Source organism: Maniola hyperantus, chromosome 20 (assembly GCF_902806685.2).
Source record: "Maniola hyperantus chromosome 20, iAphHyp1.2, whole genome shotgun sequence".
NCBI lineage: Eukaryota > Metazoa > Arthropoda > Insecta > Lepidoptera > Nymphalidae > Maniola > Maniola hyperantus.
Genome location: NC_048555.1, coordinates 3375150 through 3392297, shown reverse-complemented (window position 1 = coordinate 3392297; position 17148 = coordinate 3375150). Strand labels below are relative to the sequence as shown.

General features: G+C 36.8%; 2 protein-coding genes across 2 annotated transcripts in view; one reads left to right on the top strand and one right to left on the bottom strand.

The window, feature by feature from the left end:
* Nucleotides 1-3645: 3645 nt before the first annotated feature.
* On the top strand, nt 3646-14094 carry LOC117992094 (activating signal cointegrator 1). Its single transcript, XM_034979752.2, has 12 exons — nt 3646-3827; nt 3915-4039; nt 4556-4738; nt 5188-5306; nt 6193-6341; nt 7331-7494; nt 8786-8964; nt 9399-9568; nt 11152-11273; nt 12223-12319; nt 13297-13397; nt 13920-14094. The coding sequence occupies exons 1-12, from the start codon at nt 3760-3762 to the stop codon at nt 14006-14008; spliced, it is 1566 nt and encodes a 521-aa protein (XP_034835643.1). The 5' UTR covers nt 3646-3759; the 3' UTR covers nt 14009-14094.
* Nucleotides 14089-17148, bottom strand: part of LOC117992093 (mucin-3A-like) — a 33830-nt gene continuing 30770 nt past the window's right edge. Inside the window, exon 4 of the mRNA XM_034979751.2 lies at nt 14089-17013. Coding sequence (XP_034835642.2) covers nt 14501-17013 — 2513 coding nt within the window. The 3' untranslated portion in view covers nt 14089-14500. The remainder of the gene's footprint in view (nt 17014-17148) is intronic.

Here is a 17148-nt window from a genome sequence, read left to right as displayed (position 1 = left end):
GTTGTTTTAATTTCTTAGTAAAAATAAATTAACTTACTTAATACTTAGCAAGATTTGCAAGAAATCGTCAATTTTTTTGTGTAATCGTAAAGAGGTTCCGACATGGTCAAGCACATAGAGATGGTAATCATTCATCCAAGGTCAAGCACGTAGATTTTTGCTTGAGTAAAGCATTTTTTGAACTTGACGCGTGATTGATGCGATTTATATTTTTGCTTGACGCGACGTTCGGACAGTGTTCGATGCTTGGATGCTTGGATGAATGATGAATAATTTATTATGAGAAAAGTGCCATTTGCTTGACGGGCACATCAAGCTAAACCTATCTCTATGAGCTAAACAAATCTACGTGCTTGACCATGCTTGACCGTGTTGGAAGCTCAAACTTGCAGAAAGAGCAGTCAGCGCCATCTATTAGTGTCTTGTACGTACCTACCCTCTGTCAGTTCAACAGTTACCATAGATTATAGACAAATTACCAACATGTTACCAGGGTGCGTAAACTTAGATCAAAAAGTAGGGAAATGTATTGCGTACTATACTGCAAAATTACATAGTACGCAAAATTCTGGGTTGTTACTTATTTAACAAGTATTTTTAATTTAGCAGTATTATAATCAAGTAATTCAAAAATTCAAGTTCAGAGGTGCTGCGTATGTTTTCCAATGTCGTCAATAGATGGCGGTATGTCTCATTCCATGATTATACCAGCTCAAAAAAAACAACTAAAGTGGTACAGATCGCGCGGCGAGAGTTTGGCTTTGACCTTCGGGTGGAGGGGATTACTGCGCATGGGTACGTACTGTAGGGAACGACTGGAGCAGTGGAGCGCCAATCAGAGCACCGCGTGCGCCTACACACCCGCCCCGCACCCCACTAATTGCCCGTTGATACCCAATTTCTGATTTCTGCGCAATAACGGTCAAAGCCAAACTCTCGCCGCGCGTACTGTAGGTAGCTTTTATAAAAAGAGTTATTTTATTTTTTATTTTTTTATTAAAAGTAATTAACTTGTATTCAAAAGAAAAGAAAAAGTAAAATAACAATAATTATCACGTTGTTTCTCTACTAAATTTACATTGGCGGAATTTTTGCGAATCACAAAACGATGGTATAAAGAGCCGAATAGAAGAAAAAAAGAAGAAGAAGTTAAGTATAAATTTTTTTGTATAGCTTTTTTCGTAATTCTTTCTAAGAAGTAAAAAAATATTTGAATTTATCTTTATTTAGTTGTATTTCTGCTAAATCACACTGGCAGCACTGTGCCCTGTTTATCAAACGTTACAAGTCTTGTATTACAAGCGTTTCTCTTGTAAATTTTTGCATTTTTACAAGAATGCGTTTATCAAAACTACACTTGTAAACTACAAGCTACGAGTAATATCACTTGTAATACAAGTGTTTTTCACACTTGTATTTGTGGTTTTGTTCATCAAAAATGCCTTTGTAACTTGCAGCTTGTAACTTGTAACGAAAAAGTTGGAGAGCCTCCGTTGACTCTTAATTTATTTTACAAGTTGTATGCAAGTATGATATTGTATAAAAGAATAATTAAATTATCTAGTACCTAGTAGTAAATAGGTAAAATAACTATAAAATAATTCGAAGGTGTAATTTTATTAAACTTATCAATGCTGCTCTTTTTAAATTTGACCAAAACGTGTCTCATGTACATACGAGTATGCTGGCATAATCTTTTTCGGCAGATACAAGTCCATGCGACTGACATAGCAATAGTATCTCTTTCCACTCTGCTATTTTTTGGTCTTAAGTGGGCTCAGTTCGGTGCTTTCTTCATACAAACGTAGGAGGGTAATTACTACATTATTTGATATTGTATGCTTAAAACTAAGTATTATATAGATTAATCTCGTCATTATCTAGGTTTATTTATATGAAACATTAAAAAAATAATATGTTTTAAAGTTACGAGTCTCAAAAGATTCCTATTTTAAGACAAAATTTATGACAACTTTGGGCGTTAATAAATAAGATTAGGGGTATGAAAATTGTACAGGAATTTAACATTAGACATAGTTTATTTATTCATTAGTTGAAATAACTATACTTTGTAAACATAAAGCTAGTAGTTTTTTCTCAAAAATACTTTTCCTAAACCCTTGATTTCGGTGAAAATCATCGTGCCTCTCACCTTTCTCATACAATGTCAAGTGAAAAGCAAACAGGTTCGGTTGATCGTACTGCGTCACCTTAAGATAATTTATCAGTAAATGCGCCAAATAAAATATCTTTTTTGTCACAAATTACTTAATTGAAGAATAATTGTAACTTTCGAATCAGATTTCGCCATTTTTTGCAGTGTAATTCGAATAGCGAAATTTTTTATAGTCTATCCTTTTTTTCAAATTTTAAGTCTAACCTTAATTCATGAAAAAGAATGTAATATTTTTAATTTAAACTTTTTGTGTCGGTACTTTCTGTTGGTGTACCGAAATAGAATAAATAAAAGTAGATAGGTAAGTAAAATAAGAAGCAACAGGTTTTACAAATAGGTTATTTAACACAAAATTAAATTATTTGAAAAATAAAATTATTTTTAACAATAACTTGACTAGTTATGGTACCGTAATTTCTATTTTATCGTCATTTATTGCGGTTGAAAAATTATTTTGCAATTTAGCAAAAATAAAGTGTTATAAATTAAAAATACAAGTTCTACAAGTCTTGTAAAATCCTACAAGTCTTGTGAAATTATTTGATAAACATAATTTACAAGAGTTTGTAAAAAAGTTCTTGTAACTTGTAACTTGTAGCTTGTAGACTTGTAATGTTTGATAAACAGGGCACTGGTCATTGACAAAAACAACAAAAGTCAATAAATGAAAATGTCGGACGTGTGAGTTGTGTTGTGTTTTTTGGATTAAATAACCTAATCTAAGATTTTTGGTACGTGCGAAATGTAAATTTGCCTGAGGCATTTAAGTTGAGCTTTAGTTCATGCGGTCAGGTTCATTACAGTGATATTTGCGCAACTGTTTACCGTCTTTGTTCTGCGCGTGGAACACTAAAGACAGGATTTGTTAGTAGGTATAGTCAGTGTATTTTATTCATTGTATTAAACTTTTAGTGCATATTTAGTGTATTAAAGTTACTTCTAGTGTAAATATAGTGTAGTCATGTCATCAGCAAAACATTTTACGATGTAAATCAATTTTGTTTTCATTAAGTATAGAAAATATAACCTACATTATTTTAAAAATAACTTTGTTTTATTCAGGGCTGATTTTTTCAATCGTCAGATAAAACTCACAAATCAAAAATCTATCGTTATTTGACGATTGAAAAATCAGCCAAGTAACCCAAATCTAGAATAATAATAAGAAAGTAGGATAATATAGGAACCTAGTACCTATATTATACGTATAAATGTATATAGTACCTATATAGGTATAGGTACTATATACATTTATACGTATTATATGTATTACATATATACGTAGATATAGATTCAATCACCATAGTTCCAAATTTCAAATCTAGGGGCGCTTGTGATGCATTTCCAATTTTAGGCTCGAAGTTTGGTCTCTATTTCATATATTACAAAGAACTCTGTGCATGTTACCAACAATGCGAAGCTGTCAAATGCAGCTGAGTGAATTTTCCCCACTATTATATTTTCTGTGCTACAGTGTTATAAATAAAGATTTTTTTTTAAATTTTGATCAATTTGCAAAATATTCAGACGGTCCGTGATTCAGACTTGTGTATTTCTTGCATTTTATTGCGAAAGTAAAAGTAATGGAAGATTGGCTAAGTGAAGGATTGTCTAAAATATTAGACTTCGAAATCCCCGAAGATCTGATAAAGTAAGTCGATATACTTACCTAATTAAATCTTGTGGAACTTCTATAACAAATATTATATGCAATTATTATTCTATTTTTTTGTTACAGATATATTTTATCAATAGAAAACGAGAAGGATTTGAATGAGTATCTTAAAACTTTACTTGATTTCGATAATTCACAGCATAAAAACTTTTACTTGGAGTTGACTAAAAAGAAATTTCCAAATAGAGGTTAGTTTTATCGTTTTAGAATTGTTTTACTAAATTGTAGAGTATGTAACTAGGTTTGTTCATATGGTCGAGTTCGTTGTCTGGACTGCATGACAGCAGAACCGCTTCTCCTATGCACACTCCACAGATAAGCTCGTCCATCCATATACGATTTTAAAGCTTGTTATTTTAATTAATCATCACCAACCCATCGCCGGCTCACTACTGGGCTGTTCAGGTATCCTCTCAGAATGAGAAGGTTTTGGCCATGGTCTACCAAACTGCCCAAGTAACAGATTGGCAGACTCACACACCTATGATAACATTATAGAGAACTCAAGCCTGCCGGTTTTTTTCACTGTTAAATCAAGATGTGATACTTGATTACTTAAAATGCACACATACACAAGTTAGGTGAATAACCCGCGATTGAACCCTTATCCTCTGAAATAGGAGGCCAACATTTTAACCACTAGGCTATTACAGTTTATTATAATTACCATTATGTAAATTTTTGTTTGTTTTTTTATTTATCAGGGAATTCTCAAACAAAACAGCAAAAGAAAAAGATATCAAAAAATAAGCAGCAAGATTTTATGAGCATTGAACAACCACCTACACAAAGTGCTGCCCCTGAGGAGTCTAAATCAAAGAAAAAGACTAAATATGTCAACCTTTACTCGCAAGAGGGGAAGAATGCTCAAGTAGTCTTATTGAAAGGTATATATAAATTAATATATAATATTATATTATAAATAAATAAGTTAGATTACGTATAAGACTAGCTTATGCCTGCGACTTCGTCCGCGTGGACTACACAAATTTTAAACCCCTATTTTACACCCTTAGGGTTGATCTTTAACTATGAGATTTTAACATATTATGAGCTTAATAAAATATGTTATACTGCTAATTGCAAAAATATTAACTAATAAACTTCTTAATGGACACTTCAAAACTGACAGAGTTTCATACAAACTTCGAACCCCTATTTTACCCCTTCAGGGGTTGAATTTTGAACTTTCATACAAACTTCCATCCCCCACTTAAGGGTGGAATTTCAAAAATCCTTTCTTAGTGGATACTTACTCTTTAGTAAAGTGGGCTTAGGCCAAATATTTCTGACAGTAAAATTAGATAATCAATAGATATTCTCATTCGTTTATTAGGTAGACACCACTGTGACTGCCAGGCGTCCAAACATGAGCTGATCAACAACTGTCTACAATGTGGCCGAGTAATTTGCAAACAAGAAGGTTCTGGGCCTTGTCTGTTCTGTGGGAATTTGGTAAGTTTAGTTAGGACTTTTTCAAAAGAAGGTCAGAATAATAGTGTAACTATGAAAAAAAAGATTGTGTACAAAATAATTGGTCTAAATGTAGAATTATTGCGCAAGGTTAATTTTTACAAATGGAGTGCGTCTAAAGCGGATTACGACTGCCAGGATTACGGACACCGATGTTCATTGGAACATGTTGTTAATATGAAGCGCCGCGTCTTGTGGAACATTTATATTGCTTTATAACAAGGATTTTATAAAGCAACTAGCTTATGCTCGCGACTTCGTCGAACTTTTCTTCGACTTAAGAACAGCTGGCCCGAAATGGGATCGTATAGCGCAGGACCGAGATAAATGGACATCTTTGGAGGAGGCCTTTACTCAACCTGAGGTCCTTACATGAATAATAATAATAATTACCTAACAATACTAACAACTAAATTATAAGTTCAACTAACCAACTAACAAAGCATAGATAATTTAAACTATTGTAAAATGTAAGGAATAAAAGGCTTTTTAATTTTATTTTATTTATTTTTTATTTCACCCCCTTAGGGGTTGAATTTTCAAAAATCCGTTTTTAGCGGATGCCTACGTATAATAGCTATCTGCATGCCAAATTTTAGCCTGATCCGTCCAGTAGTTTGAGCTGTGCGTTGATAGATCAGTCAGTCACATTTTCCTTTTATATATTTAGAAAAGGTCTATTCTGGAGAAGGGTGGCCCAGGACCGGAAGTACTTGCGAGAGCTGGAGGAGGCCTTTGCCTCGAGGCACTCAGAGTTAAGAGACTTTTTGTGATGCAAACAACTGTAATATAACTAAAAAAAATTGGACACTCTGAAATAAAGGCTATTTTTATTTCATTTTATTTTATAACAAGGATTTGTAAATAGGTATGTACTCCAGAAGAGCAAAGAGAAATCAATGCGAAGACCAAATCCAGTGCCAAGCTTATGGAGAGTCTGATGGAGAAGAGCCGCCCTAAAGGTTGGGAAGCTGCCTTGTCCCATAGGAATAGACTGTTGGAGTATGATCGCACTAGGTATGTTGTACAGATATTCCAAATTAAAACTGTGTGCTTCAATTCTTCATTATTTGTCAAAGCTGTATAAGTCCCGCAAATTGCTATTGCGCTGGAGCCGAAATGAAAATATACCATCAGCTCGAAACTTCAGTCTAGTACTGACGTCACTAAACAAAACCGGCAAAGTGCGAGTCAGGCTCGCGCAATGAGGGTTCCGTACTACAGTCGTATTTTTTCGACATTTTGCACGATAATTCAAAAACTATGATGCATAAAAATAAATAAAAATCTGTTTTAGAATGTACAGGTAAAGACCTTTCATATGATACCCCACTTGATATAGTCACTCACTTCGAAAGTTGAAAATACTAATTATTAGTTCATGACCACAATTTAATTTTCTCTACCTACCTGCCAAATTTCATGATTCTAGGTCAACGGGAAGTACCTTGTAGGTTTCTTGGCAGACAGACGGACAGACAGACAGACAGACAGACAACAAAGTGATCCTATAAGGGTTCCGTTTTCCCTTTTGAGGTACGGAACCCTAAAAAGCGGCCACGCGCATTAACAATTTGCGGCTCTTATATCCAATATTATTAACGCGAAAGCGATTTTAAAGAACCAAAATGCAGACACCATCTAGAACTAGTATAACAATAATTAGTAACAATACAAATGCGAAAACGTGTGTGTTACAGTACATGGCAAAATAATATTGTAATGTTTAAATTATATTGTACATCGACCTTTAGAAAGAGATTAGTTTCGTAGAGCGTTGTCTATATCGTTGATACCGACAAAACGTCACCTAGGTCTCATACCTAGGTGACGTTTTGTCGGTATCAACGAGAGACAACGCTCTACAACAGAGACAACGCTCTACAAAGCCGAAATCTCATTCTAAAAGTCACAATAAAAACCTGCACAATAGCTTTATCTCACGACTCGAGTTGTCATGATGGGGTTTGCGACGATTGTCAATCCTACTTTCTCCAATCCTACAGCGAGCGTCGTACTAGGGTGACAGACGACGATAGCGACTACTTCAGCGCCAACAGTGTATGGCTGAGCGCGGCCGAGCGCGACAAGCTGCAGAAGTACCAGCAGTCGCTGCACGAGAAGAAGCACGCTTCGAGGCTTAACAAGAAGATGACCTTTGATTTCGCTGGTATGTCCTAGAGTGTACAATTATTCGGACTTTTCGGCCATGTTTTTAATTTATATTCAGCCTCTCAGATTAAGGGCCGGTTGTTTCAAACCATTGGTCTTCGTAAGATCCGTTCGTTAAAATTTAACGGACGTAGACGAACTTTAACATCTGTTAATTTAAGTGCGTTGCTTCATTGTACAAAAAACTGTTCGTCATTGTTATTTTGGTTGCGAAACTAACCCTAAAAATTAACTTACTTCTCCGTATCCTTTTCTTATTTCATTTTAAGTATATTAAATTATATACATAGTTATTAATATTGCTACTTCGCATTTTAAACACTTTTTCTTTCTTACAAAATCTTCAAAAAAACTATCATTAAAAGCTTTGAATTAAATGGATTCCATTATAATTTGTAAATAAAATATTCCGTTTGTAAGAAGTATGAAGTTACGAACTGATTTGACGATCACCAATGGCGCCAGCACTGGTTAACGTAAACGTAACTTTTTAACGAACGTTAGCGCTAATAGATGCTGAATCAACGCTTTTTCTTTACTTACGTTCGTTAGCGCCATATTTAAAGGTTACGTGTCCGTCAAAGTTTGTTGAAACAACCGGCCCTAAGAATCAAGTAGATTTGCCATTAAAATAATAATAAGCTTGTAATAGAGTAAGCTAGGTGTATAGAAAAGCTCTGAAGAGTGACAGAGATATAAACACAGTTTTTTGTCATTGTCATAGTGTAGCTTTTTTTGTTGGGCACGTCTTAGTTTGTGCCCAACAAACCTCTGTGATAGTAATTTATTGCGAATATTACGAGTTTTTCTTTAGTTTTCTGTTTTAAATTTAGTATTGAAGGTGTGTAGAAGCCATTTATGGTGCATTGCTGTGTAAAAGTTGTAGCGAACGCAAATTATGAAATTGACCTTTCATACGTAAGTATTATTTCTTTTGTTGTTTTGTCCCTTTCGGGTATACGCGTCTGACAAGTCTCTTGATTCTTAGTCTGAGTTCAGCCTATTTGACCATGTTTCATTGGTTATCGGTTGGTTACAAATTAGATTAAAGTATTAGATTAGAATTTCTTGAAATTAATCCCGCTGACTTGTTCTCAAATAATAATAATCTTTGAAATACATGCTTTGAATTTCCGTAGAAATACAAACATTACATTTTATCAAATAGGTACTGACAATTAAATGTTTGACCGAATATTCTGTTGATAGGTCGAATATTCGTCAAATTCGTCAGAATTTTGGATCGACTATTCGTCAAATCTTTAGGTACCTAATTCTTCACCTTACAGGCCGTCAAATAGTAGAAGACAAGGCAATAGATCATGAAGTGGATGAAGAACGTGTCAGACAAATTACTGCGAATAGTGGCGTGAGCGCTGTGAATACACAAATGCTGCGACCGGATCTGTTGGTCGACTCGTCGGGCGATCGGGACGTCGCGCCCGGTGTGAACGCGCCTTTATTACAGGTGCGTGCGCTTGTGTTCTTCTTCTTCAAAACAAACTTCTATTCAAAAGTCAAAAGTCAAATCATTTATTCAAATGTACACTACACTCATTTATTTATTTTACTTCTTAACCACGAGGCTATCACGGTGAATCAGATATAGATCCCGGCAGTTAAATAGTCGTGTCTGACTTATGATACGAGTGCGAGCTCGCGCAGGTATTATACCACGTGCTCGTGTACTGTGTACAGATGTAGCACTCACACTAATGCAGATGGTGAACGTAGGGTGCGGCGTGGCGCGCGGACTGGTGTGATCCAATCACTCGCGTCGCGCGCCCCACTGACGCCTAAAAAATGCTATTGCGACGCGTCTTGCGGTTAACTTCACAAACGAGTATATCATTGGCGCGGACTCTTATAAAATAATAAAAAAGAAAAAAAAATTCTCGATAGTTCGACGAGTCAGTAAGTCAGGAGAGTCAGGGCTACGCATCAGCAGTAAGATCGACCTGGAACCAGACCTCGCGCATACAGGATCTAGAACTTCAAGAGATGAGCGACACTGGGAAATGTCTGTCCATGCACCAACCCTGGGCTTCCTTGCTCGTTGAGGGTATAAAGCGGTAAGGGCCAATTTATTATTATTTAAGAGCTTTTTTCAGGCTACACTCAGATAGCAATATTTTTTCCGTGTACCGTACTTATACGAAATTTTATCGTGGAAATATCGGCCAATTAATCACAAACATGAATAAAAACCATTCGAAATTCAATTCAAAAACATAGAATAGAATAAACATAGAATAGAATTTATTAAAGTACCTAAACTTTTACAAGTGCTTTTGAATCGTCAAAATAGTTTATGGTTCACTGGTTTAGAATGCCGTTCCTACCGTGAAGAACCAGCAAGAAACTTGGTGATTGCTCTTTTTATGTGTTCAATTTATAATATAATACATAGTTTCGTTTGTGATTGGTTGGTGACTCAAAATGGTTAACGCCCTCCGCGTTTTTATCTTTGTCGAGAGAGCACGCTGTACGGAAACACATCATTTTATTAATACAGTCCAAGACCCTACAGTGCGACAAGGCTTTCTTGGCACTTAAATGACATTGACAGGGGGGCGCTGTTGTAGAACAAAGGCTTAGATTATTCAAACAGGAACAAAGGGGACACTTTAGGGGGAGGGGAAGGGGAGGGGGGAGTGTCTCTCCAATTCCACACAACATTGGCGAAGTAAATTGCGCCCGTTTGGTGCAGCCGCGCGCCATAAAAAAAAATGGGGACACTTGACGACGACGTTAGTTCCGATTTTCGCCACGCGCCAAGAGAGACTTGTCGCAATGTATTTCATACACACAAGTTGGCGGAGCCAAGTGCCCTGCACTTATTGATTAGGGATATCTCGGCGTCCAATAACATAGTGCACTGTACTACACGTTATATTTTATTAGTTAAGAGAACAATTAATTAACTTGAAAACAGACTCGTCTGACAAATCACTTTTCGTTGTTGAGTTGTGAACAGTGAATGTCCGGTCCGCTGGTCCGTACGTCCGTTATACGCGAGCTGCCGACGACGCGCGACCTTCTTAACTCGAATTTCATCTCTGGCGAGGTTTCATCGCATCGAGTTGTTAAAGCAACACTTCTGGGGCCGGTTTTCAAATTAATATATCACATTACTGCAGCAAAAGACCAAGTGGTTGCAGTCACAAAGGCACCTTAAAGAAGGAGATCTTGTTGTCATAAGGAAAAAGACAAGCCCCCGTTAATGTGGCTACTAGGAAGAATTGTCCACGTGCTGCCAGGCGGAGACGGTATTGCGAGGGTCGCCGATATAAAAACTAAAAAGGGGATCATTCGACGAGCGTTCAATAATATTTGCCCCTTGCCCACTAGTCTTGAAGATACTTCAACGCCGGGAGTATGTTCAGGATTGCCGCGGCCATCAGAATAATACGGCCGCGTGAAGAAGGTCGCGCGGTGCGAACCAACGGACTGACACAACGAAAAGTGAACACGTCAGACGAATCTGTGTCTTAATTAATTAATAGTTGTTCTCTTTACTAATAAATTACTTATAACGTGGAATACGGTGCATTATTATTTTGGACGCCGAGAAATCCCTCAACAATACGTGCAGGGCACTTGGCTCCGCTAGCCGTATAACCGCGGCTATCCTGAACACAAGTATATTTTGCAGACACGAGGGTCGAACCTGGTACACGAGTCACCGCGGCCGGCTGTGGATAGCCTCCACGGCTAAACCACCCGACCATTCCGTTGTGAGCGCTGTCGAGAACCAGTATAGAATTCTACGACCAGGTTTTATTATTATTTTATATTCACACACACAGTACACACACACACACATACACATTCACACATACAAGAAATATTGTAGAAGAAATGTTGTGTAGACCTTTAGAATGAAATTTCGGCTTTGTAGAGCGTTATCTCTGTCACTCATACCTATGTGACGTTTTGTCGCTCTCAACGACAGGGACAACGCTCTACAAAACCGTTATCTCTTTCTAGTTAGTTCTAGGGTAGTTCGCCACCCTTTACGGCTCGAACTTCATCTACACTGCAGTCGTGCAGTCCCGTCGTGACCGTGATCGTATGTACATTATAATAATACTAGCTGATGCCCGCGACTTCGTCCGCGTGGATTTAGGTTTTTTGAAAATCCCGTGGGAACTCTTTGGTTTTCCGGTATAAAAAGTAGCCTATGTCCTTCCCCGGGATGCAAACTATCGCTGTACCAAATTTCGTCAAAATCGGTTGAACGGATGGGCGGTGAAAGGCTAGCAGACAGAGAGACAGACAGACACATATTCGCATTTATAATATTAGTATGGATTAGGATGGATAATGATGATGAATACACACTTGAAGAAACTTGCACGCCTGTGAGTTCTCCGTAATGTTCTCAAAGGTTTTTTTTTTTTATATGTGCTCCTCCCTTTTTTTCCTCCGACATGGCGGTCGGAGACTGTTCTAGGTCGGTACTAAGATTGGTTTTTTTTTTTCCATTTGCCTTTCTTATTGCTTTGTTGAAATTGGTGCTACTACACACTAAGTGCAGTGCGTTAGGGATACTACGTTACACTAGGCTTATACTTAGACTATGCTAGTTTTTTTTTTTTTTTTAAATAATAATATTCTTAATTTTCTTTTTTGTCTTTTTTTTGCATCTTTCATAGCATATTTTCTTAGTTCTCAAAGGTGTGTGTAGTCTGCCAATCCGTACTTGACCATTATGTTGTTTTAGATGAGCAGCACAAGTTTCCGTCTTTCTACCCGACGGGCTGTCTGCTGGGATGCGTCAACTTAGATGATTGCTTGCCGCAAGAAGAATATGCCAAGAAGTAAGTTATATTATTGACTACTACACTATTATTATGTATTAAGAAGTAGACGGAATGACACATTTTTTAAACCTTCGTGGTTTTTTGCTGTGTCTAAATTGGATTTGTTAAATATTCTTTATGTTGGTAATAAAAATAAAAATAAACTAGCTGATGCCCGCGACTTCGTCCGCGTGGCTTTAAATTTTTTTAAATCCCGCGGGAACTCTTTGATTTTCCGGGATAAAAAGTAGCCTATGTGTTAATCCAGGGTATAATCTATTTCAATTCCAAATATCATCCAAATCCGTTCAGCCGTTTTTGCGTGATTAAGTAACACCACGGGGTTTTTAAAAATCCTATGTCCACGCGAACTAACTCGCGGGTATCATCTACATCTACTTAGTATCATCTAAATATCCAGTCCACAGCACCCCATTCTGTTCCATATTCCGTGATGACCATGATTAATGACTAAAAATTGAAATCGTACCAAGTTAGATCCCTTCCCGCAAGTTCAAACAACAACTGTACAAAGATTCAACTCAATCGGGTATAGGAGCGCATATGGGTCAAACAAAGAAACATTAATTTAGAATAGAATTGGAATATTTTTATTAAAATAAACTTTTACTACTTTCGAGTCGTCAAATGCATCTACTAGTGGTGACTTTTTCGGGATGCCTTTTTGCTATTTTTGAAATCTTTAAAGGACTGAAAAAGTATCTAACTTGTCATTCCCAACAAATAAAGATCTCATATTTAGAAAAACGCATCTCATATTTACAAGTACACGGTAGAAAGTAATGTACATCGACCTCTAGAAGGAGATAGCAGATTTGTAGAGCGCTGTCTCTATCGTTGAGACCGACATAGCGTCATATAGGTATGAGTGACAGAGACAACGCTCTACAAAGCCGAAATGTCATTCTAAAGGCCGATGTACATTACTTTCTGCGTCGTACTGTAGTTAGTTTATCTTTATCTTTTTGTTGCAGTTACGCAGATGCGGATGAGAGTGACAGTCCTTATGTATTTATTTGCTCCAACCCCATCAACTTGAGGCTGCGCTTTCCTATCAAGGGACACCATAAGATTTGTAAGTTATCCTCAATCTCATGACTTAAATTAATTATTATTGAAATAAGCCATAATTTCCTTCAATCAATCCATACGATACTTAATATTAAATTGGTATATAATGGTAAATTAAAACTACCTGACTATTCATAAGTACTTGTAAAAAGTTTACATGAATAAAAAAACATTCTATTCTATTTTCTATTCTATAAATGAGAAAGTGTTTCTTGTCTGTTTGATTATCTGCTGCTTTTCACGGCCCATCCGTTTAACAGATTTTAACGAAATTTCGCATAGTAGCTTGCATCTCGGGAACAATCAGAGTTCCAACGGGCTTATAAAAACTATAACCACGTGCCAGTCCAGGAACAAATCCACTCGGGCATCATCTATCTGTTACAGAGATAACTATAAAATAATTAAAGTGTTTCCACGAGATTTTTCAAAAATCCTAAATTCACGCGGACGGAATCGTGGGCATCATGTTAAATAAATGACTGGGCTATGAAATCATAATAATAGTTTACTATCTTGGTTACAGATTCTTTGGACAAAAATATTCATCAAGCGGCAGTGAAATGTATTCAGAAAACATCGAAAATGCAGGCCGAAGAAGCAAACGCAGGATAATTTAAACAAATATAACTTTTAATTTAAAATACTTTGCTTATTTATCAAAAGAAAGTGAAAATAAAAGCATTTGTTACTTAAAGAAATTCATTTATTTACACATTTAAAAACTACAGTTCAATATAAATATTTTAAGAAACACACACACACTTATACCCTAACTAACACACATAAAAGACAACTCATAATTAAATCAACTCAGACATGCATTCGTACACTTGTGTACTTTAATACTATACGAATATATCACTCTTGATATATTAGACTTAACACTAAAATGAGCACCAATCGAAAACAGGGAAACATTTTCTTAGAGTTAAAAAAAACCAGTCAATAACAAAGAAATGCAGGTGGGGTCTTATACAACCACAATTTGTAAATGCTAGAACTAATATTGCGTAAAACTAGAATTTTCTGACGCTTTGGCAGTCGAAAAGATTTGGTTTTTTGTAGTACTTAATAGGAATTAGGAATATTTAAGGATAGGAATATTTACGATTCCTTCTTTTGGTTAAGCTGAGGAAAGAATGCTTCTATCGGTAGTATTGGGTCGTCAGTAGCTATCGTGAAATAACTTGGTATTCGTCTGCTATTTGAGGGAATAGATTTAAACATTCCGGGGGTATTGTAATCTTTACTGGCCGCTAACGTTAGATCTGATACTCTTTTGGAATGTTCGAATAGTCGTTCTATGTGATCTTGATGCTTTTTGTCTGCTATTTTCATTATTGCACTTTCAGACCGCGTTCGTTCTGACGTTATATCATTTTTGTTATCATTGCTTGCTGTGGCTTCCGTAACAGTTACGTCCTGTACTGATTGCCCGATTTCTGAGTCAGAAATTTTCTTTCTTAAAGGCCTTTTATGTACATTTATAGGACTCGTTGTTTCGGTAGCATCTTCAGTTGGTTTTGGTCGTCTCTGCCCGTTACGAATACGAGCTGAAATCTTTTGGGTTGTTACTTCACTGTCTGTATTCTTCCGTCCGTTGTGTCGCGAATGGATTTCCTGTTCATTATTTTCAGTCTTATTCAACTTGTGTCTGGGTTCTTTAGGTGTAAACTTCTTTCTCTCAGTTGTAGTTTCGACGTCGCTGAAAATGACCTCGCTGTATGGATTTTTCCTATGCGGATGTCTTGCTTTGGGTGTATTTTCTACTACTTTCTCCGTTGTACTTGTTGTTGAATTCAGCCGATTTCTATAATCTTTGACGCTGAATTTCGGTCTATCCAACTTGCTTTTGAGTCTTGGCCTATGAATTTTTCCTGATATTCTTGAATCTGATTCTGTGCGTGATGGAATAGTTGTTGGTTCAGTTTCTTTAAGAGGTTCTGTGCTGGACTCCATTCCTAGAGGTCTTAGGTCCCTATGGAATGAAAATTCTTTAAAGTTATCGCTTAAACTTACGGAGACATCACTTATTGGTGTATCTTTTTCATCCTGCTTATGACTATAATCTGGAATTTCGCTCGTAAATTTAAAGTCACTAAGATTAGGTATTTTCGATGAATGTGGACGTGAAGATATTTTCATAATCGGCGACTCTTTAATATCTTCTTTTATCGACTGTGTCGTTGTATCGATTTTATCCGAAGGAGTTGTTTGGGGGCGTCTGTGACTGAGGAGCTTTTTTTTAACTACCGTAGGTTTGGTTGCAGAAGTGGTTGGTAATGCGCTCGTAGTTAAGTCAGTAGTGACAGTTGGAGTAGTCACACTCGATTCAGTTCTGGTCTTAATAGGCCTTATTCGTGGTCGTATAGTGGGAATTTCATCTGAAGTAGTAGTGGAAGCTTCTGTAGATGCATCATTGCGTGTGCTTGTTTCATTTTTGTTCCGGTTTATAGGACGACGTCTCCTGATTTTGTTGCGTTTTCGAACTCTATTATTATCTACTATAGGTTCGGAAGTGCTTGGACGTTTGAAGTGTAGACTGGGTGGCAGAGTAGGTAACGTTTCAATCGCAACATCATTATTCTCTTTATTTGCACTTTGTGTTGTAACGTCTTGTTTGTATGCATCATTCGGCCTCTTAGTTCGTCTGTAGGGTTTGTGGTCGTGGTATGCTGGAGTGGACACTTTGTAATAGTATTCCTTTAGTTTAGTTTTGCCGATGGGTTCGAAGTCATCACCAAGAGGTCGTCTGCTTTGTGTATCGATGTGACTCTCGTAATTAAATCCATTATCGTATCCTTTCCCGCCTTCCGTGACGATGGCGTATTCATCAGCTGAATCAGGATTTGTTGTTGTAGGTCTCTCGAAAATGTTATTGGTATTGCCCGGTTTTGTAATCGTTTCTTCAGATGCCTGGTAGTGGTTTTGTGGAGTTACAGTCCAAGCTGCTGAGGTCGATTGTGTTGATACTTCTTCTGATACATTTTCTATTACTGCGTACGAGGGTCGATGAGATAAAGCATTCAAAGAGCTCTGTAGATCAAACATTCCAGGAGCATTAGCGTATTGTTGGGAAACTTGTTGTGTGAGACCGACGTTGTCAGATACCTTTTGTTTTTTCTTATCATAGGAATAGTTGATGTTGACAGTTTCGGGGTCATCGTAGTTTGGCGAGTTTTGTGACTGGTAGCCATAGTTGTTGTAAGCACTCTGCGTAGTAGTTTGTAAGATAGGGGGATTATAAGTAGTAATCTTATTAAAGTCATGGAAGTTGTGGAAGCTTTTGGTGAAGGGATCCTGAGGACTAGCTTTGAAGTAGTGTTTACTTCCAGCGTTTGGATCAATTTTCAATGGCGACACTAATTTAGTTTGTGGTGTGGGCACGTTTCCGAGATCGTTAAATGTCGAACCATAGAATAAATGATTTTGCGTTGTCTGTAACTTAGGGGTAGTTGAAGAAAATACAGATGATGTCGTTTTGAAATTTGGCGAATAGTTAAAAGAGTTGAAAATGGTCTGTTTAGTCGGTTGCGGGGGTAAATATGTCGTTTTTGTATTTGGATTCAGATGATCTCTTCCTTTTACGGATTGTAGGCCAAAGGATCCGAACGTACCTGAAATAATAAAAACCCAAGTTTAGTAAATATTTTAATGACTTTAGCAAGCTTCATTATTAAGCATTAAAAAGAGCAACTGCCGAGTTTATTGCTGGTTCTTCTCGGTAGGAACGGCATTCCGAACCAGTGGTA

Excerpts from the sequence above, each read along its gene's own strand:
- LOC117992094 (XM_034979752.2), top strand. The coding sequence starts at position 3,760 with ATGGAAGATTGGCTAAGTGAAGGATTGTCTAAAATATTAGACTTCGAA. Across the intron at positions 4,739-5,187 it reads TCAAGTAGTCTTATTGAAAG|GTAGACACCACTGTGACTGC; the intron begins GTATATATAAAT and ends TTCGTTTATTAG. Across the intron at positions 6,342-7,330 it reads TTGGAGTATGATCGCACTAG|CGAGCGTCGTACTAGGGTGA; the intron begins GTATGTTGTACA and ends CCAATCCTACAG.